The 23,546-nt window shown below is 41.2% G+C and overlaps 1 protein-coding gene across 3 annotated transcripts in view; it reads right to left on the reverse strand.

Moving 5' to 3' along the window:
• Positions 1 to 4,463: 4,463 nt before the first annotated feature.
• Positions 4,464 to 23,546, reverse strand: part of LOC100564878 (potassium voltage-gated channel subfamily KQT member 1) — a 224,398-nt gene continuing 205,315 nt past the window's right edge. For all 3 annotated transcript variants that reach the window (XM_062981976.1, XM_008121661.3, XM_008121659.3), the window contains one exon: positions 4,464 to 7,304. In XM_062981976.1, coding sequence (XP_062838046.1) covers positions 7,149 to 7,304 — 156 coding nt within the window. In that variant the 3' untranslated portion in view covers positions 4,464 to 7,148. The remainder of the gene's footprint in view (positions 7,305 to 23,546) is intronic.

Here is a 23,546-nt window from a genome sequence, read left to right on the forward strand (position 1 = left end):
CAGGCGCTCCATCGCCCTCGACATCACTGCCAGGGTGGTCTCCATCGCCGACATCCTCTCCTCCAGAAACACCATCTTTTGCGGGCCTGGGGAAGGTGAACCTTCCTCTCCTCCGGTGCTATCTCCCCGCACCACTCCGCGCCTCTGGGTTACCCCATTTGGCTGGGCATAAGCGGTGGATGACGCCAGGGCCGCTAGCTGGTGGAACTCAGCGTCCGTCTCGGGAGTGGCCCTTTCCGACCTTCCTCCTCCGGCGCCCAAGAGCTCTTCATCCTCCACTTGCATGTTACACCTCACCGCTACAGCGGGATGGTGTCCGTATTCTTGGCTTAGTGTCAGCTCACCACAGCCGCTCCTGAATGAACACACGAGACTCTCTGTGGTATCACCAGGAACTTTTACTGTAGGAAACATGAACATCAGAAAAGCCAAGAATGGGAGGCTCCGGCCAACCCTCCTTTATATACCCTCCCCCTCATTTGAACAGTCTCTTCCCGCTCAGTAAAACCCCGCGCAAATTCCCCGCCAAGTCCATCAGCCGTTTCTCCTCCGAGTCCTGGGACGCAGGTGTCTTATCACTGTCAGTGACCCTGAAACTCAGAGCCACATCCAGGCTCTAGTAGCAGGGTTCTGACAGATAAATGCAAGAGACTTCACCTCGGTAGAGAAAATGGAATGCAAAGATACAGAATGGCTCGACAGCAGCACGTGTGAAAAAGACCTTGGAGGCCTCGTGGACAACAAGTTAAACACGAGTCAGCAATGTGATGCGGCTGCCAAGAAAGCCAACAGGATTTTGGCCTGCATCAATAGGAGTATAGCGTCTAGATCCAGGCAAGTCCTGCTCCCCCTCTATTCTGCCTTGGTCAGACCACACCTGGAATACTGTGTCCAATTCTGGGCACCGCAGTTGAAGGGAGATGTTGACAAGCTGGAATGTGTCCAGAGGAGGGTGACTAAAATGATCAAAGGTCTGGAGAACAAGCCCTATGAGGAGCGGCTGAAAGAACTGGGCATGTTTAGGTTGCAGAAGAGAAGGCTGAGAAGAGACATGATAGCCATGTACAAATATGTGAAGGGAAGTCATAGGGAGGAGAGAGCAAGCTTGTTTTCTGCTGCCTTGCAGACTAGGACACGGAACAATGGCTTCAAACTACAGGAAAGGAAATTCCACCTGAACATTAGGAAGAACTTCCTCACTTGAGGGCTGTTCGGTAGTGGAACTCTCTCCCCTGGACTGTGGTGGAGGCTTTTAAGCAGAGGCTGGATGGCCATCTGTCGGGGGTGCCTTGAATGCGATTTCCTGCTTCTTGGCAGGGGGTTGGACTGGATGGCACGTGAGGTCTCTTCCAACTCTACGATTCTATGATTCTATGATAAGCTGACCCGAATATAAGCTGAGGCACCCAATTTTACCACAAAAAAACTGGGAAAACATTGACTCCAGTATAAGCCAAGGGTGGTAATGGGTGGCCAGGACTGGGATGGGCGGAGTTACAAGCTCTGAGGCAGGGCTGAGCTTCTATCCCAGTCCTGCGGCGCCTGCCAGGACACAGGGGGCAGGGCCAGAGGAGGGGGCGGGGCCTCTTCCCAAGTGCCTGATGCTGCTGAACCTCTATACCACGCCCCCGTGTTCTAACAAGTGCCTCAGGGGAGGTATACAGAGGCTCAGCCTTGTCTCCGCTCTTGGGAAGAGGCCCCGCCCCCACCCCTAGCCCCGCCCTTTATTCCTAAAAGGCCTCTTAAGAGAGGTACAGAGGCTTAGCCCTGTCTCGGGCTCTTGGAAGGAGCCCCCTCCCCCTCCCCTAGCTCCTCCCTCTGTGTCCCAACAAGTGCCTCAGGAGAAGTAGAGATTCTCAGCCCTGTCTCGGGTCTTGGGAAGAAGCCACGCCCACTCCTCTAGCTCCACCTCTGTGTGTCCTAACAGGCGCCTCAGGTGCTCAGCCCTGTCTCCGGCACTTGGGAAGAGCCCCGCCCCTCTCCTGGCCCCGCCCCTGTGTCCTAATAGATTGCTCCAGCACCCACCGGGGGGGGGGGGTGGTAGCATCCACTTTGGGAATCACTGGGTTAAACTGTTGTGATGGCAGGACTGCTGACTTACAGGTTGGCAGTTCAAATCCAGGGAGAGCAGGTGCAGCTCCCTCTGTCAGCTCCAGCTCCCCATGAGGAGACATGAGAAAAGCCTCCCCCAAGGATAGTAAAAAATCAAACATCTGGGCATATCCTGGGCAATGTCCTTGCAGACGGCCAAATCTCTCACACCAGAAACGACTTGCAGTTTCTCAAGTCGCTCCTGACATGAAAAAAAAAAGTGTCAGCATCCAGTCAGTCCAGTTGGTCTGAGAGCCCAATGGATCTCCCTGCAAGTGACTGGCCATCATGGTCACATCTGCTGAGGACATAATGAGGTGCCTGCACAAACAGCAAGAAGGGGAAGAGCAACCCACTCCTTCTTGAATGTGATTTCCTGCTACTTGGCAGGGGGTTGGACTGGATGGCCCATGAGGTCTCTTCCAACTCTACTATTTTATGATTCTATGATTCTATGATTGCATGGATGTCGTATTCTGACCCTAGCATATGCAACCACGACAGCCAGGTGCTCACAGAAAGCTCTGTGGTCCACAGGGAGCAGTTGCAGCAACACAGGATGATCCATCCTCTTCACTGCACTTGAGCCATCTAGAGAACTGGACCCAATCCAGCTGTTCAGATGGCTGCAAAACCCTACGATACACCAAGGTTTCCTGCCAACTCAGGAGTATTCCCTGACTTTGTTTGAAGCAGAGCAAAGTTGGGTTAAGGGTAGAAAATGTAGGTTACTTACCACAAGTTTCTATGCATTGTCTAGACAGCCAGCATGTTGTAGTAGAGCCGTGAATAACATTACAAACAGTAGTATGGGTGCCAGAAGGGGAAAAAGGGTTACTTGGGAGCAGGAATCTGATGATGAGCAGCAGAGAAAGAGGATTCGGGACATACTTACAGCACCTACAGATGGAGAGGCGTTTGAGGGATTCTCTGGGGATGATGGTCAATGAGTGAAGGAGAAGGAGACACAATGGATTGGACTAAGATAAGAGAAGTACAAGCTATTTGCGAGGCACCAACAACTAGTGATACTTTTATGGGGTTCTCTGGGAGTGAAGACTGGCAATCAGGGGATCCAACTGATTCTTGGGGGGATCTAAGTCTTGTCAGGAGATGGAAGAATTGGAGGGAGAGTCAAGGGAATTCACGTGAAGAGCTGGGAGCAGCTGCGGGGGATGGTGATGGGGCAGTGGTCAGTTCATCTTCTGATGATGGTTTGTAGATAAAAGTGGGTTCAGGGGTGAGGGGTCTTTGCAGAAGGCAAGGTGTTGATGTGCGTTCGTGTGCTGTGTAATTGGGGCAAACTTTGCATGGAGTAGTGGGTGAGAAAATCCAGAGATTTAAAAAAATCAATCAAGTTCAAATTCACTCCGCAACCTGGGCTTAGCTTATAATGCAATTTGCCCAGCACTACAGCTTTAAATTGCCATTTGCCAAAAGTAACACTTGTGAAAGTGGCCAGCAGCAGTTCAGATGTATATGCAGAATGTCTACTACTCCAAGCAACACGGATCATGTAGACCTATGTCAGCAGGTCCCAGCTGCATCTCATATGTCCCCCATGGCGATTCATGAAAGCATCAATCACATTAAAGATGAGGCAAACATGGAACAGAGTGTCCAGATTTTAAAAAAACCAAGGCCTGCTCCAATACTATACTGTCAGCTCTTTGGACTGGCTACACCCCGCTATCACTGTTATGACTTCACAAAGATTAGTCCTAGAAAGAGAAAGCATAGCAGATATATTTAAACTCACAAGATAATTTTTGTGGATAGATTTACTTCAAGAATACTGAGACCACAAGGGCCACCCAATCCAATCCCATGCCACTCAAACTAATAAAGCTACAGTAGAGTCTCACTTATCCAACACTCACTTATCCAATGTTCTGGATTATCCAACGCATTTTTGTAGTCAATGTTTTCAATGTATTGTGATATTTTGGTGCTAAATTCGTAAATACAGTAATTACGACATAGCATTACGGCGTATTGAACTACTTTTTCTGTCAAATTGGTTGTATGATGTTTTGGTGCTTAATTCGTAAAATCCTAACCTAATTTGATGTTTTATAGGCTTCTCCTTAATCTCTCCTTATTATCCAACATATTTGCTTATCCAATGTTCTGCCGGCCCGTTTACGTTGGATAAGTGAGACTCTACTGTACTTGCAAATTAATGGGATAATCCCACCTCTCACAATGCCTGCTTATTGCTAAGAGTACAATGGCAATGTGAAGCATCTTCAAAGGCTATTGCAGGTTGAATATCTCTCATTCAAAATGCTGAGACCAGAAATATTTTGGATTTTTGGTGATTTCATTTTGTAATATTTGCATATACATAATGTGATATCTTGGAGATGGGATCAAATTTCTAAACACAAAATTTATTCATACTTCATATACACTTTATACACATAGCCTGGAGGTAAATTTAAAATAATTTGGTGCATGAAATACAATTTGTATTTACATTGAGCCATCAGAAAGCAAAGGTGTCATTACTTCAGCTGCCCGTGTGGACAGCTTTGGATTTCGGAGTTCCTGAAGTCTTGCTCAGCCCTGTTGATCTTGCATCTTTTACTTTGAGGTGCTGGAAACTGAAACTGGGACATCACACGCAATATATCATTTGAGCTATGGCCAGAATTCTTAATGATGTAAAATCCCCTTTTTCCATTTAAGTGATTGCAAATATTATTGCCGATTAGATGAAAAAAGCATAATTTAATTGTGAATGTAACAGTCAAGGCAATTTTCTATGGAATGTGCAACAACAAATACATGCTAGTTTTGTGTTTATTGGGATGATGTGGCTAAATGTCCATGGTAAAGGTAAAGGTAAAGGTTTCCCCTGACTCTGGGGGTTGGTACTCATCTCCATTTCTAAGCTGAAGAGCCGGCGTTGTCCGTAGACACCTCCAAGGTCATGTGGCCAGCATGACTGCATGGAACACCGTTACATTCCCACCGGAGCAGTACCTACTGATCTACTCACATTTGCATGTTTTCGAACTGCTAAGTTGGCAGAAGCTGGAGTTAACAGCGGGCGCTCACTCCGCTCTCCGGGTTTGAACCTGGGACCTTTCGGTCTGCAAGTTCAGCAGCTCAGCGCTTTAACACACTGAGCCATCGGAGGCTCAATGTCCATGGTAATGCAGTTCAAATCTTCATTTGAGCATTTGGAGGGAGAATGTGATTTAACATATGCCACACACAATAGCAGTTAACATCCACTCAGATTTGAATTAAAATGTAACCATTTTCAGATGGGAAACAGAAAGTGCAGTTTGCTTAATGGGCAAGTTTTACATGGATTGTGAAACAACATCTCGGATCTCTTTTGTTGTCAGTGCTTCTGAATAAAGAACACAATGCACAAATCTGGATAGTGCTACATTTGCTATATTATGGAATAATTTTGACTTTTGAACTGGAAATCAATATGCATTTAATACACTAAACCAAGGGATTTTATTTAGAACCATTTGCAGAAGTAAAAGGACATTAAGTCTAGTCATGTCCGACGCTGGGGTTGGTTCTCATCTCAATTTATAAGTCAAAGAGCCGGCGTTGTCCATAGACACCTCCAAGGTGATGTAGCTGGCATGACTGCATGGAGTGCCGTTACCTTCTCACCGGAGTGGTACCTATTTATCTACTTACATTTGCATGTTTTCCAACTGCTAGGTTGGCAGAAGCTGGAGCTAACAGTGGGAGCTCACCCTGCTCCCCGGATTCAAACTGCCGACCTTTCAGTCAGCAAGTTCAGCAGCTTAGCAGTTTAACCTGCTGTGCCACTGGGGGCAGAAACTTTATTTTAAAGATATTGTTTGGATCCATTTTGAAAAATTCATATATGATGCCAAAAATCAGAATGCAGAAATGTGAGCAAAAATAAAATGATAGATTTTCACAGCTTTCTTCTCTCTTTTGAATGAAAGAGCACTATTTCAGAAAGAATAAGTATACCTAATGGGTTCATAAATGTTCAAACTACCTACCATTCTTTTCCATTTCAACATATTTCTGTTTAATATGTAAAGAATATTTGCATATTTAAGCAAAACGTTCTCCTGCGGCTCCCATGCAACAAGTATCACATCTGGACATTTTGCTTAATTTGGACAGAGGGTGACTGTACTGTCAATAATCTACCCAATCCAAATATTGAAAGTGAATTTCTGGATGTTGCCCACTACTTCTCCTTGGGCAACAGGCAAATTTCTTATATTGGCCAAGAAAAAAAGGTAAATGTTAATTGCACTGAGACATAAAACTGACTTGAAACTAAAAAGTATGTGAAGTGACTGTTTCGGCAATGGGTGAAGGGGGATTCACACATCTGCTGTCTCTACTCTGCTAGGTATGAATTCCGAACTTAAATAAATACATACATAAACCAACAACCAAACTCTCCAAGTCTGAACAATCAAAACTTGTCATTGACTAGTAACTGAGCAAAATCTTACTTCTATATGACACTCCCTTACTTAATAATTGTACCCATTGTATGAACATCCTAAAAGAAGACAAGACATCTGCGCTTCAAGCTTTGTTTCTGTCATTTTGCATCTATTTTCAGTGTCAGGGATCAACCTTGTAATAAACATCAGCAGATGAAAGTGCCGCTGAGAAGATACAGAATATATTCCCATTATTCATTAATGGTAACAGTCCTTTCAAATTGCTGGTAAACAAGAGGAAAGTATCCCTATTGAGTGTTTCCAGGCAAGACCAAAGCTTTGGGATCTCTTTTTTGTAGAAATCAAGCACTGCATCCATCCATTTGAACATAATGAGTTGACAAATCTTTATGTTTGATGGAAGTCTTGCTGCTGCTTCCACTCTAGTTTCTTATCTCTGGTTCTGTTGCTACATTTGATGATAAAAATAAGGAATGGATGAAAAAAGCATCCACTTTTAGAGGACGGGCGGAAGAGGATTTGCTTTGTCTTAGTCTCTTTCCTCAGCTGCAAACTTGGATCCCAACACCAACTAAAATTATGTAGGATAAAATGAGAAGCTGATGCAATATTGTTCAGTCGTTTTCACATTTTACGGCTCTTTGGGGGAGAATCTGATGAAGATCGTAACCTCCTGGCTCTTGGAGTGGTTGAAGGAGATGCCCATTCTGATGATTGCTTGTCAAATTGAATTTGAAGAGCATTCAGGATGTCATTCAGCTTGTGGTCTATCTGAGTGACCTGTAGCAGAAACAAAGCAAGACATAGGGTTTTATCACTTGCTCATGTAAGTGTGTGTGTGTGAGAGAGACAGACTGATAGCTATGATTTTAAAACTACCTTGCAGGATGGTGGCATAGTTTTGTTGGGTATAGAACAAAGAGAGACCACAACAAGACTTGTCATTTCAGAGATTTATTACTGTTACCTAGAGGTTTGATGCAGTTATAGCTCTTTCAACCCTCTTGATGGATTGTCATCTTGTCATGGTGAGGGGGTTTGCATGTTCCAATGAACCTGCGGGCATAACCACTGGAGTCATGCACTTCCAGACTGAGCACAATTCAAAGACCTCAACAGCGGATCAGGTGGAAGGTAACATGGTACATGTTACAACTGTTGTGGTAATCTCTGAGCAGTTAGACTCAATGTAACCCTCTCTGGGGGAGATTCCACCAAAAATCAGCAGAGTAGCAAAAGCAAAGCTTTCAAATGCAACAGTTACTTACACGGGGTGAGTAAAGAGAAGCCTTTGACCATTTAGGATTGCAATGGACTGCAGAGTCTCAATAAAAGTTCAAAAAGTATTTATTCAGGTAAAAAGAATTCCATTGTAGATAGAAAGGCATGGGAGCTGCCTAGTCTACTCTAGACTGATTTCTAAGGAAACATAAGAAAGGAAAAATAACAAACATCTAAATAGTTACATCTTGCCAGGAGAGATGGCAAGACATGTTGTTAGCTTGAAGAACAAAGGGAGAAGAGAGAACCAAAATGGTTCCAACCTCATGGTCCAGTTTATTGGGGCCATAAAAGACATTCTGACCAATGAGAAGTTAGTGTCCCTGGATATTCACATTTCTGCTGACTTCAAAGTAAAGGATGTGACGTAAACAGGATAGAGTGAAGCACAGTAAAGCCTGTCTAGGCATGCTTTGGAAACAGGGAAAGGATTCCCTCAATCTAACTCTATCATCTATCTAACTACATCTAGACTTGAGTAGTCCAGGATGATTCCCAACAACAACGGCTGTGAAGGCAGAATAACGCTGTAACAGATTGAGAAGCCACCATTGCTGTGTTAACCATGCCACTGGTTGGAACCTTCACTCTGTGAAGACTGTGTGTTGATTGGCTGTGCACCGACTTCAACACATTAAAAATGTTGGGAATCTATGAGCAGTTAAGACTCAAAAAATAACCCTCTCTTGGGGTGATTCCACCAAAAATATAGCAGAGTGCTAGAAGCACACATCATAACCAGCAGAAACTTATGTGTGGTGAGCTGAGATAAGCTTCTATTGCCAGAGGCTGTCCAACCGCCCGGGGAGGGAGGCATTTGCCTGTGGTGCCATGGTCCCGGGGGCGCTATCGAGCCCCCGGGAGGATGGCGCCACTCCCGCCCCCTTCTCCTTCAGACCTGGGCCTTCCCGCCGTGGCAGGAAGGCCCATCCAGGCCCGAAGGAGAAGGCCCATGCAGGCTAGCTAGGCCTCCCTGCCATGGCCCACACGCCCTGGCCGTGCCTCCAGCAATGTGCGGGAGGCGGGGCCAGGGCGCGCGGCGCGGGAGGCGGGGCAAAGTCTGGCCCCACCTCCCATACCACATGGCCTGGCCCAGCCAGCCTGGATGGGCCTCCCCGCCGTGGGCTGGTTCAACCAGGCCGCTGCGGGAAGGTCCATCCAAGCCGCAGCGGGAATACCCAGTCACGCTGGCTGGGCCTTCCCGCCACAGCCTACGTGCCACAGTCCACTTTTTGAAAAACTTGTTCAGTTGCTACAATGACACGAATATGACATTAAAAACAGAGCCGCTCATTTATGTGATACAACATTATGAGCCCCTAAAACAAAAATGACATTATAGAGAATAGAAATACCTTCAGGCACTCCCAAATAATTTAGAAACCTTTTCTTCAGATTGCTCTCAAGTGTATGTTTGGGTTCTTGTTACAAGTTATTTTTCACTGTTCAAATGGTTTGATGGAAGTGAGAATTGGTAATAGCTTATTCATTTCCCCCTGAAGCAAAACAGTTGTTTTAAAAAGCACTTTATCAACAGTAGTTGCTAACTTTGGCAAAGGCACATGAGAACACTGGTGTGTGCATGTGCGTGTCTATATTTATTTATTATGGATTATAATAACTAACTTTGAGAAAGTGGTTCAGCTCTGACTAAACTTGGCTCCAGACTATTTTTGATCCTATGGCTACAAACATTCTCAGAAAGAATGAATGACAAAATCAAAAATTAAACCATTAATGTACAAAAATCTAGCTAGAAAATATAACCAAAAGTGGGATAAAAAAACAACAACAACAAATAACATCAGCACTACAGAAAATAACATTGCTGCTATATATTTTGAAGCAGTGGTTTCCAACCTGTGGTTCATAGACCACCAGTGGTCCCCAAGAACTAAAATATAGTCCGTGGCGTCACCGTTACTACACTGTTGCAATGAGAGTTACTGGTCTCACAAAACCCTCTTATAGTACCGAGGCAACTGGGAAGAGTGGCTGACTATCCATGAAAGGCATGACAACAAGCCTCCTGACTGCTGCTTCTCCTCCTCCTCCCTCCCCCTGAGCGAAGCCATTCCATGTGGCACCTGGAAGCAGAGGCGCCTTGGTGTCTTTGTTTTTAGGCCTGTTTCTGGGGTTATTTGGGGTGCTGATTCAGAAAATTGCATTGGATAGACCACATCAGCTCTAGATTATTAAATATGGTTTTCTGTGGGCGAGCAGATGGTGACTACTGGATGGCCTATGTTCTGTATCAGAAATTACAACTGATGTGGCCTATCTAATACAGTTTTCTGAATCAGCACACCAAATAACCAAACAGAATCTAAACTTGACCAAAAACTGATTTGTAACCCTTTTGGTACTAATATTGGAGAGTGGTCCCTGGTCAAATGGTCACTGGTCAAGTGGTCTCTGGTCAAAAAAAAGCTGGGAACCACTGTTTTAAAGGAAAAAAATGGTTAACATAATAAAGGCTTAGACGATAAAAACATTTTTACTTGTCAAGATCCTCCCTCTCCCGATATAGATATAAATTGGGCCTCCCTGAAGAAGGTATTATGCAACGAAAGATCCTTCTCACTTTTGACTATCCGTTGCACTTCTTTTAGCAAAAGTACTGAAAGAATGGCCTCACAAGATGCATAGACCTGGGAATTGTAGTTTGGTGAGGCACTTGCATTTTTGGGCAAAAAAAGGCTACAGACCTTGTAAAACTAAAACTCCTATAATTCTATAGTACTGGGTAATGGCGGTTGAAGTGGTGTCAAACTGCATGAATTTTATCGTGTGGATGCACCCTAGGTCTGGGTAGAGGAAATTAAACTCTTTCAGTTTTCACATTATTAACATTATTCGAGCACATTTGTTTTTGAATCAATTTGTAAAAAAGGCCACATAAATATTTATAGATAGTTTTGCAAACACTTTCTTATGCATTAATATTTATGCACAGCTTTGTACTCAATTTTCCCTAATATAAAAATTGACAGTGTTTTCAGTTTTCAATTGAGGATAGTGAAAGTCTTATGTATGCGTGTCTGTCCCTCCAAGTTCCCTGAAGACTTATGGCAACTCTATGGATTTCATAGGCTTTTCTTAGAAAAGGAAGACTTAAGAGCCCCTTCCACACTGCCCCTATATCCCAGAATCTGATCCCAGATTGTCTGGCAGTGGAGACTCATATAATCCACTTTAAAGCAGATAATCTGGGATCAGATCCTGGGATACAGGGCAGTGTAGATGGGACCTCAGAGACAGATTTGCCTGTTCTTTTCTCCAAAATATATTCAGGCCTTAATTTTCAGGATTGCAGATATCAGCAGGTAATTGTCTTTGTTTTCTTTTTCAGCGACAGTAGGAAAGATGATAGTTTGCTGTAATTGAACAATGGGCCTAGTCCATTTTTATTGCTTTAAGGGAATTAAACACACAGAGATTTTTCAAGGTGATCTGATACTCTCTTTACAGACTCCGTGGAGACAGGTGAGCTTGGCAGCTGTTCATTGCCAAGCAGCAGTAAAACAGCTGCATCTTGTCATAGTCAAATACTCATGTACCGTGGGTTTTTTCTTTTGAGAAAGGCTAGAAATGTACCTTGAGCTTCTTCCCCATTATACTATTCATGTATTGCAACTCACATCTGTCCTATGATATTATATATATATATATATATATATATATATATATATATATATATATATATATATGTATATGTATTCACAACTGTGTAAACCTCGCTGAAAAAGAGTGGTCACTTAGGGCACTCATTTATGCTCCATTCTTCCATCTGAAATCCATTTCAGCCATTCTTATGAGTAGCTGATTGCAGACACTCTTCTTTACACTTTTCCTGCATTTGTGTTTTAATAATTTCCTGTGTTTACATTAATGATATTATTACCAATTCTTGTCTACCACTCCGGCTGCATCATTAGTATATCTAATTATTTGAAAAAAATGTAGCAGTAATAGCACAACAGTGATAGGAAAAGTTTCATGAAAACCACCACTCCTCTAAATTTTCTTTCAGCAACAGCATGAATATCCTCGTGGGCATCAAAATCAAGCAAGTCCAACTGGATGGCCACCCACAAGGGTCTTTCTCCAGGGGCAAACCAAGAATGGGCAACTTGGAAGTCCCTGAACAGACTCAGAAATGGAGTTGGCAAATCAAAAGACAACCTGGCAAAATGGCACTACCTAGAAGAATCTCCACCTTGTGCAACTGTGGAGCAGAACAAACAAACAAACTGTGGAGCAGAACATCTGTATGCTTGCTCACCATGCCCTACCTCATGCACAGAGGAAAAACTGTTTAAAGCTACAGACAATGCAATCACTGTTGTCTGTTTTTGGTCAAAAACTATTTAGCTGCCTGTGATTTCCTTATTTTATCAGTTTTAAACTTATTTATTTATGAAATGCTTTTGACACAAAATAAATAAATAAGTGATAGAATGTTTATTTATTTTATTTATTTACAGCATTTATATTCCGCCCTTCTCACCCCGAAGGGGACTCAGGGCGGATCACATTGCACACATAAAGGCAAACATTCAATGCCATGACACAGAACAGAGACAGAGACAAGATGCAGGCACCGGGCTGGCCTCGAACTCATGACCTCTTGGTCACAGTGATTTGTTGATTTGTAGCAACTGGCTTGCTTTCCAGCCTGCGCCACAGCCCGGTCCTGTTACAACTATTCTATGGAAATCAATAACTCTCCTCCTCTGGAAGGATTCATGAATCATTGTCCAAAATGGGGCTTGTGGACATGAATGATAATCACCCTATCAACTGTAAGCAGGGGATCACAAAACACTGTCCTCCCCTTCCATGGAACAGAGTTATTTATTGTCTTCCATGTGCACATGTTCCTTTTTGGACAGACTTACTTGGGGGCAGCATTACTGACTTCCATGTACACACATCCCTATTAGGACAGTGCTCTATGATCCTCCACTTCTGGGGAGCAAAGTTGACTTCCATGGGCACAAGCTCCTTGGCTTCTTCCCTGAGCTGGGAGAGCAACTGTAAAGTCTATAAATGGACTTGATGGCCAGGTCATCATTATGTCTCTCCTCCCAATTCTAGAAAATGTCCTAGGAGGCGAGAGAAGGATAACAGAAATGAATAGCTGGCTTCACAAATGGTTTGCAGACCTGGCAGGATGACTTGAAAGGTATGCTGTCTCCTGGGTTTAAAACTCTGAAATGTAACAGAGAGGGTGACAAGATTTGTCAAGTTCACAGACCGTTACCCCTTCCTTTTTTTGATCAATGTAGAAATCAATGACACTGCAAGGCATAGCTTCTGGGAGATCACAAGACATCATGAGGCTTTCGGTAGGAAGCTGAAAAGCCCTGAGATTCAGACAATCAGGCCATCTCTCCTCCCATTCCAAGGACACGACTCGGGAAGGGAGAGAAGAATCACAGACATGATGGTGCTTCACAGATAATGCCACCAGGAACAATTTGGTTTTCTGGTGAAGTTTAATAAAGTTGGGCTTCTGGCAAAGGATGGCTTGCACCTCATCGAGGTCTTTAAACTGATCAAGAGGTCTTTAAACTGAGAGAGGGAGATAGTATTCATGTAGGCAGGAGATTAATAACAGTAGGAGGAAGTTGGACTCAATTGCTTTGGGTCTCCCACCCAACTCCATGATTTTAAAATTCTACAATTACTCCTATATCATTCTACTGGCTGCTCAAAGTATGAAATGATATCTACTCCTAGATGGAACAATGGAACAATAACCCTGGTAAACTGATTGGGTGTACAAGAAGGCTGACCATAGGTACTTCTGGTAGCAGTGTATCAAAACTGGTTGGTGGGTATGAAACCCATGTGATTACCTTGTTTTTGGTTTCCTATTCATTCTTGTTTATTTTCATTTTTCCATACTTTTCTATAAAACAGCACCTTTGCTTTGCCCTCTCTTCCTTTATCCCAAACATACCCACCCATTCTTAGGTTAGGTGTGAAAACCCTGGCGACCTGGAACATACAAGTTCTGACTTTGAATACAATTTCATTTGTTTTGGTTTCCATCTGCCTTTCCTGTTTAAATTAGTGCACAGAAAGGTCCTGTTTCCTCTACTTGAGATTTTGCTATACGTTATCTGGTGTGTGTGTGTGTTGAAATTTGGGGGGGGGGGGGTAGATATGAGAGGTCATTCTTAGGTGTGAATGATGAATTTTCCTGATAAATAGGTTGGTATGATAGTGCAGGTTTTGGGATTCTGCCTTTAATGATTACACATCAATTCTAAGAAATACTGCTTTCCCAAATGTTCATTCTAGTTTGTAGTTGATTTTATTGCATTGCCAAATTTGAATTGCTACTAGCTTTTATTTTTGAAATTAAGTGTCACATCCTGTTCATTATTTATAATGTCATAATAAGCCAGACTTACCACATTGTAAAAATTGCAATTTACATTTACAATTCCAGATCCATTGTAATTACTGTAAATGCTCCCAGCCTGCCTCAACCATTTTAAAAGCCAGGCAGCTGCACCAACTGAAGGAGTTTGAGATACTGGAAAGTGGGGCGTTGAACTCATTTGCCTCCTGCCAGAAAGGCAAACTGAGAAAAGGAGTGGAAAGAAACTTAACAGAGTTGTTTGGATGGGTGAGGAAAAACTCTGAGGAAGTGATTCAAAAGCTCTCAGGACCTCACCATAAAGGCCCATGGATTTGCCCGGCATTGCAACAAATCCATGGGCTCCTGGTGAGGAGTGTGGAGAACCTGTTACTCCAAGCCCTGACTTATATGTATTTTATATATTTATAAACCTGATGCCATGTAAAAAATTTTGTAGGCCAAAAGGGGATTGAGTGGAAAAGTTTAAGAAGCCCTGGTCAAGATTAATATAAGGTAGGGAATATTTGCACTCTGTCTTTTCTTCACAGACATCAACTCTGAAAAAATTCGGGACACACACACACACCTGGCCATGGGCTTGGCCAGAACTGGGAAGAAACTGGAGAATGAGATACATCCTTCAGGGAAATGCTTGATCATACTGAGGTATAAATATTCAATAGTATTCCTGTACCTTCATATTACGTAAGAGAAGTCCAGGGTGGGGGTTCATGGGTGGGAATGGGGAGGTGGTGGGACTGAGGAAAAATACTTGTATTTTGATTGTGGAATATCAAAGATTGTATGTTTCTATGTGTGTGTGTGTATACAAGTTCAAAAGTTAACACAGTAGAGTCTCACTTATCCAAGCTAAACGGGCCGGCAGAAGCTTGGATAAGCGAATATCTTGGATAATAAGGAGGGATTAAGGAAAAGCCTATTAAACATTCAATTAGGTTATGATTTTACAAATTAAGCCCCAAAACATCATGTTATACAACAGATTTGACAGAAAAAGTAGTTCAATACGTAGTAATGTTATGTTGTAATTATTGTATTTATGAATTTAGCACCAAAATATCACGATATATAGAAAACATTGACTACAAAAATGGCTTGGATTATCCAGAGGCTTGGATAAGCGAGGCTTGGATAAGCGAGACTCTACTGTATCACAATTTTTTTTTTAAAAAAAAGATACATCCTTCAGAGACTATTGTCAGTGAAAATTGCATTTCTCCACTTGCACCATCAAATACCCACCTTTTTCTGGTCCATCCTCAGTAATGTCCCTGTTGAGAATTAGTTGAATTTGAGTGGGAAAACGGTCTTCTTTTAATTCTTTTTTAAAAAAAGAAACTAACTTAAACTTGCAGCATTTTTTTACAGGAAAGTGATTCAAGACACTGAAAATTTTAGATTATTGTAATAGCAACACTTCCCTGAAACTTAATGACAACAACAACTATCCTAATTACCTTGACTATCTCATCAGGCAAAAAGCAGGTTCACACTTCCCATTGAAATATTGGTAAGTTTGTGTTGGTTAAAATTGTTCTTCATTTTAAATATTGCGTTTTTCTTTTCTGTTTTGTTTCTGCACTACAGATATGTGTAGTGCGCATAGGAATTTATGCTTGTTTTCCCACTTCACTGCTGTATTGGTAACCGTGGCAAACTTATCCGTCATGTTCTCAGTTCTCTGGCATGTGTTTCTACATTCTTTTAAATAAGAGGAACAGCACAATTCTGATGTATTCCTATTACAGATTAATTCCCAGATAAATCATGGGACACAACAGATTTGTAATTCAAGAAATTAATCCATGATAACTTGGATTCCATGTACAGTAGAGTCTCACTTATCCAACATAAACGGGCCAGCAGAACATTGGATAAGCAAATATGTTGGATAATAAGGAGAGATTAAGGAGAAGCCTATTAAACATCAAATTAGGTTATGATTTTACAAATTAAGCACCAAAACATCATGTTATACAACAAATTTGACAGAAAAAGTAGTTCAATAGGCAGTAATGCTACCTAGTAATTACTGTAATTACGAATTTAGCACCAAAATATCACAATTTATTGAAAACATTGACTACAAAAATGCGTTGGATAATCCAGAACGTTGGATAAGTGAATGTTGGGTAAGTGAGACTCTACAGCAGGGGTCCTCAAACTTTTAAAGCAGAGGGCCGGTCCACAATCCTTCAGACTGTTGAGGGGCCGAATTATCATTTGAAAAAAAAAACAACGAACCAATTCCAATGCACACTGCACATATCTTATTTGTATTGCAAAACAACAACAACAATAACAATGAAAGAACAATACATATTTAAAAATCAAAACAATTTTAACCAACATAAACCTATCAGGATTTCAATAGGAAGTGTGGGCCTACTTCTGGCCAATGAGATAGTCAGGTTAATTAGGATTATTGTTGTTGTGTGCCTTCAAGTCATTTCAGACTCTGGGGGAGCCTAAGTCTAAAATTATTTATTTATTCATTTACTACATGTATTTACTACATTTATATCCCGCCCTTCTCACCCCAAAGGGGACTCAGAGCAGCTGTATGTACATACGATATATTATATTATTAGCATAGCACAATATTAGCATTATATATTACTATATTGAACTATACCACTATACTGTAATATTATATGTAATATATAACATATAATTAATATTATTATATGGTATTATTATTAGTACTATATTGTATAAAATGATAATATTATTATCAATATCATATGTATATACAATATATTATATTATTAAAACTGATATAAAAATATTATATTATAAATGAGGGCGGGGGCCAGGTAAATGACCTTGGAGGGCCGCATCCGGCCCCCGGGCCTTAGTTTGGGGACCCCTGCTCTACAGTATTTCTTATTTTAATAGAAAAAGAGATAGCCTAGATCCATCTGGATCCTATAACGGTCTTTGGAATGGCATCATAACATGAAGTTACAAAAAGAAATTAATATAAATGCATTGATTATATGTTTTATTAAGGGGTGCTGACAGCATGTAAAATATTGTATTCTGGTTTTTTAAAATATATTTATTGGAGTTTCATAAGACATAAAAGTAATAAAAAAAGATTTGGTATACATCAAAAGTGGGAGAACAGTAGTTTTTTATCGAAAAAGTAGAAAGGATAGAGAAAAGAGAGTAAAGAAAAAGAAAAGAAAAAGAAAAAAAATTAAATTTGAAAAATTACAAAAAGATTAAAAAATGAATAAGAAAATAAAAAAATAAAAAATGTTGACTTCCATGCTCTTGCTGTTCCTTAAGTTCATTCATAGTTAATATTCCATTGTCGTCATACCATGTCCCCTCTGTCTTCTTCTAATCTTGGAATTGATATGCTTCAGCCGATGAGATCTAGTTTAATTTGTTTTAAATAGTATTTGAATAAATCCCAATTGGTTTCTTTCTTAGGTAATCCTTGGTTTGATGATAACCAGTAAGTCAGCCTGTCCATATTCATAATCTCTAGTACTATATTTAGCCAGTCCTCTTTTTTTGGTGTTTCCTTCTGCCTCCACATTCTAGCATAAACTAACCTAGCCGTTGTGACCAAGAAATTAAACAAAATCTCTTTATTCTTATCATTTTCAATATCTAGCATTCCCAACAAAAAGAATTCTGGTTCTCTTTGAATTTTTATTTTTAAAATCGACTGTATAGCTTCCCATATGTTTTTCCAGAACTTTTTCGCTTTAGTACAAATCTACCAAGAGTGAAAAAAGGTGCCCGTCTGTTGTTCGCATTTCCATATTTATTCTAAATATTAAAAATATTCAAATTTTGGATAAATGGCAGTGATTGAAATAGATAAAGCATTTTTGGTAAAATGTTCATTTTAATAATAGATAACCTGCCAAGTAAAGATAGTTTCATGTACCGTATATACTCGAAGATAAGCCGAGTTTTTCAGCCCTTATTTATGAGCTGAAAAAGCCTCCCCTGGCTTATAATCGGGTCAAGGCCAGCAACAGAGCCTGCAGGCTATTGCTTGCAATATGTGATCTATTTCTCTCTTCTCCCTTGTCAGTGTGTTTTCTTTTGCAAAGCCTCCCTTGCTCTTAATCAAGGGAATGTTTTGAAAAGAGAGACACCCTTGAAAGTCAGGAAGAAGAAAAATATATATTCATTAATCTTATGAAAGCATTTCCCCCTGAAATATTTGTTAAACTCTCTTACAGATATATAGGCATTAACCCCTTGCAAGCTTTTGCCATCTCTATGTAACTTTATATGTGTATATATCTAGATACATTAATTTTATATATGAATTTGCCCTCATATGTTTGCAGGTCTTTGCAAATCCTCTATACATATAGATCCATGTACCTGCGTATCTGTAGCCATACATATACATTATTTTTATATATGAATTTACCCTCATACGTTTGCAAGTCTCTGCAAATATCTATATAAAGAGAGATGTCTGGATAGATATGAATATATTCTTACCTACCTATATATAGGGCTTGCAAATATTACAGGGGGGAAATGAATACACAAATATCTATAGACATGTCAAGATAGATATGAATATATATACAGTAGAGTCTCACTTATCCAACACTCGCTTATCGAACGTTCTGGATTATCCAACACATTTTTGTAGTCAATGTTTGCATCATGATATTTTGGTGCTAAATTTATAAATACAGTAATTACTACATAGCATTACTGTGTATTGAACTACTTTTTTCTGTCAAATTTGTTGTATAACATGATGTTTTGGTGCTTAATTTGTAAAATCATAACCTATTTTAATGTTAAATAGGCTTTTCCTTAATCTCTCCTTATTATCCAACATATTCGCTTATCCAACGTTCTGCCGGCCCATTTACGTTGATAAGCAAGACTCTCGAGAGCACGGCCTCCTCCGCTGACTGAAGTGCCCGAGATGGTCTATACAGGGAGATATGATTTGATTTCAACAGTTTTTATTGGAAAATATAAACGGTTCTAGATCTGCCTGGTCATAACATGGAAAACAGTGTAACAGTCGAACTACTTGGAGCTGTAGGAGTTGTGATCACCATTATTTACAAACAGGGGCGGTCCAACCGCGAAGTGATTTAGGCACTTGCCTGTGGCGCCATCGTCCTTGGGGGTGCAATTGAGGCCCCCGGGAGGATGGCGCCACCCCCGCCTTCTTCTCCTTTGGGCCTTCCTGTGCCCGCCTGGGCCTTCAGGGCCTTCAGAGTTTGTGAGGTCTGTTGGAACTTGGAAGCTAGGTAGGTGGGGTTTATATATCTGTGGAAAGTCAAGGGTGGGAAAAAGAGCTCTTGTCTGTTTGAGGCTAGTGTGAATGTTGCAATTGGCCAGCTTGATTAGCATTTAATGGCCTTGCAGATTCAAAGCCTGGCTGTTTCCTCCCTGGGGGACTACTTGGTTGGGAGGTGTTAGCTGGTCCTGATTTACTGTCTGGATTTCCCCTGTTTTCAGAGTGTTGTTCTTTATTTATTATCCTGATTTTAGAGTTTTTTTTAAATACCAGGTGCCAGATTCCCTTTCGGTGGCCTTTTAATTATCTGCCTTGATATTCTGGGTTATATGGCTGTATGGAAGGACCCTCAGGGCTCTTCCACACAGCCATATAACCCAGAATATCAAGGCAGAATAACCCACAATATCTGCTTTGAACTGGGTAATCTGAGTCCACACTGCCATAGAATCCAGTTCAAAGCAGCTATTATGGATTATCTGCCTTGATATTCTGGGTTGTATGGCTGTGTGGAAGGACCCTCAGAGCACTTCCACACAGCCATATAACCCAGAATATCAAAGCAGAATAACCCACAATATCTGCCTTGATCTGGGTTACAATATCTGCCTTGATCTGAGTCCACACTGCCCTATATCCCTGTTCAATGTTTGGTGCTAAATTTGCAAATATAGTAATCCCTACGTAAGATTACCATGTATTGAACTGCTTTTTCTGTTGATTTGTTGTAAAACATGATGTTTTGGTGCTTAATTTGTAAAATCATAATGTAATTTGACATTTAATAGGCTTTTCCTTAATCCCTTCTTATTATCCAACATTTTCGTTTATCCAAAGCTTTTATTTTTCAGTGATTGGTTTTTTTTTTGGGGGGGGGGGCAAAATTCTGTTCGCCTACACTTGAAAATTACCTAGGGCCGGCCCTGTTTACAAAGTACAGTATTTTCACAGATACCATTTCTGTTTTATTGTCCAAACTTATTAGATCTCATGTGGAAACAATATGTTTCTATTGAGCTCATGGGCATGTGTCTTGTCCCATTTGCTCTTCAGTTTCAATAAGAAAATGCCTTTATTTCCTTTGATTTACTAGTGCTTTGAAAAAGAAAGAAAACGTTCAGAGGAAATTAAACCACAAACAAGAATATTTAAAGAACAAAAGAGCTTGGCAGATCCCCAAGAAAGAAAGGAAATTTAAAGATAAATGGAGTTGTCCTTATTTTACCTTGTGTGTCATGATGACTAAAATATGAAAGAAAAGCACGAGTTTATATTTGTCATATGCAGAGTTGCAAGGACCTGACCTCTTTCGGATAAGATGAGTAAACAAAAGAGACAAGACTCTCTTTTGTTAGACTTGTGGTATGTATGTGGATAGTATTTCTTCAATTTCACTAATATTTTTCTCTCTCCCCCCCCCCCCCCCCCCAGTAGTCTTATTGTCATCATGACTTGGAGGTTTCACCGGGTTCTCAAAGGCCATACCAGCAGAGCACACGCTCTAGTCATTTCTAAACTAATACGACTTCAAATGCAATCCAGTCAATCCAGTAGTATGGACAGATCTAGTATGGAGAGGCTCTTTCTCAGCATTGCCACCAGCAGTTTTGACTACCATAACCGTATGGAGTAGTTGTGATTTGTATAACGCAGTGGTTCTCAGCCTGTGGGTCCCCAGATGTTTTGGTCTTCAGCTCCCAGAAATCCTAACAGCTGGTAAACTGACTGGGATTTCTGGGAGTTGTAGGCCAAAACATCTGAGGACCCACAGGTTGAGAACCACTGGTATAAGGGGAGGGACCTAGGGAAAGGGGTATATTTAGCTTGAAGAAAGGAAGGCTGAGACTACTATTTGAAAGGATGTCACATTGAGGAGAGGGGAAAACTTCTCTTCCGCTGCTTTGGAGACTAGGAAACAAAGCAATGGTTCAAATTGCAGGAAAAGATATTCCACCTAAACATTGGGAAGAACTTCTTGACGGTAAGAGTTGTTGGGTAGTGAAATATGCTGCCTCAGAATGTGGTGGAGTCTCCTTCTGTGGAGGTTTTTAAGCAGAGGCTGGGTGGCCATCTGTCGGGGATTGTGTGATAATGCATAGCAGGAGGTTGGACTGGATGCCCCGTGTGGTCCCTTCCAACTCTATGCTTCTATGATGACATGCACCAATGAAACTGCAGATCTTTAAACTATTCAAGGTATTTTACTCTTTAGTATGCACTGTCACAATATGTGATGAGCAGAAATGAAGCACTGATTATTCTAAACCTATTATTATATGTAGTTGTGCATAATATATTTTCCATACAGTACATGTATTATGCTGCTATTCTGTTGAATGGAAAACATTGGTCTAAATGCAACTAGTAATCTCAGCTAAAGTAGTCTCATTGAGTCAATGGAATTTATGTAAGTGTTGATTCATCACTGACTACAACACCGCTTGAGCTCTGCGAGTGCAGCGTTTTTCTGAATGAAGAAGAGAGTGTTTGATGATCGAGACATCCATGGAGATACCAAGATGCTTGTTTATAAAGCCATTATCCTCCCAACCCTGCTCTACGCCTGCGAAACATGGACGGTCTACAGATGTCACACTCAACTCCTGGAGCGTTTCCATCAGCGTTGCCTCAGAAAAATCCTGCAAATCTCTTGGGAAGACAGGCAGACAAATGTCAGCGTGCTGGAAGAAGCAAAGACCACCAGCAATGAAGTGATGCTCCTACGCCATCAACTCCGCTGGACTGGCCACGTTGTCCGAATGCCCGATCACCGTCTCCCAAAGCAGTTACTCTACTCCCAACTCAAGAATGGAAAATGGAATATTGGTGGGCAGGAAAAGAGACTTAAAGATGGGCTTAAAGCCAACCTTAAAAACTGTGGCATAGACACTGAGAACTGGGAAGCCCTGGCCCTTGAGCGCTCTAACTGGAAGTCAGCTGTGACCAGCAGTGCTGCAGAGTTCGAAGAGGCATGAATGGAGGGCTTAAGGGAGAAACGTGCTAAGAGGAAGGAGCATCAAGCCAATCCTGACTGGGACCGCCTTCTACCTGGAAACCAATGTCCTCACTGCGGGAGAACATGTAGATCAAGAATAGGTGTCTTCAGCCACCTACGGACCCACAACTGGAAGACCATTGTCCTCGGCCTACGAGGGATCGCTTAAGTAAGTAAGTAAGTATTATGGACTGTGACATGCTTGGAACTAGCTTGGCAAAGCTATTCTTGCATTTAAACAGTTATATCCAAAACCTCAAGCTGTGGTATTCACTTTGAAAGCAGACAATTGACATCCCTTCTAGTTACAGTATCGTCGCCGAGTCCCCCTTCTACACTGCCATATAATCCAGATTATCAAATCAGATAATCCACATTATTTATTTTGAACTGGATTATATGAGTCAACACTGCCATATAATCCAGTTCAAAGCAGATAATCTGTATTTTATAAGGCAGTGTAAAAGGGGCCTAAGATTAACAACTCATCTCTATCCCTTGCTTTAAAAAAATGAAATAATAAAATAATACAAATACGAAGCAGAAAAAAGTAAAAACACAAAAACATCCCCTCCTGAAACAAAGGCAACCATCAAACTATCACATATACTTCTTATTCTGCTTTATTACATTTCAACTTCTGTTAAATACAAACCAACATATTTAAAATTACCATATTTACTTGAATTGAATGTAATGTGCATCCTAATTTTCAAAGCTTTGAAACCAAAAAAAGATTTTGCTGGCGAGTGTAATGTGCAGAGACACAAATTGCACTCTTTGTAATTTGGCCAAAAAAGATGCATTACAGTTGCTGCATGGTTAAATTTTTTAATTTAAAAACAAAGTGTTTGAACACCAAAGCTTCCAGCAATAGAAAGGAAAACCAGAGAAAGGGGGACTAAATACTCCACTGGCACCAGGTCTTATCTGATCTTGGAAACTAAGCAGGGTTTGTGCTAGGTAATATTTGAATAGGTGACCATAAATGAATACCATATAGGCTGTATTTCAGGTGGAGGAAATGCGAAAAAATCACTTTGTGAGAACAAGCTTGGCAACAGCTGCCACTTTTCTCCCTCTCTCTCTCCCTCCCCTCCAGAA

The sequence above is a fragment of the Anolis carolinensis genome, chromosome 5 (assembly GCF_035594765.1).
Source record: "Anolis carolinensis isolate JA03-04 chromosome 5, rAnoCar3.1.pri, whole genome shotgun sequence".
In the NCBI taxonomy this organism is placed as follows: domain Eukaryota; kingdom Metazoa; phylum Chordata; class Lepidosauria; order Squamata; family Dactyloidae; genus Anolis; species Anolis carolinensis.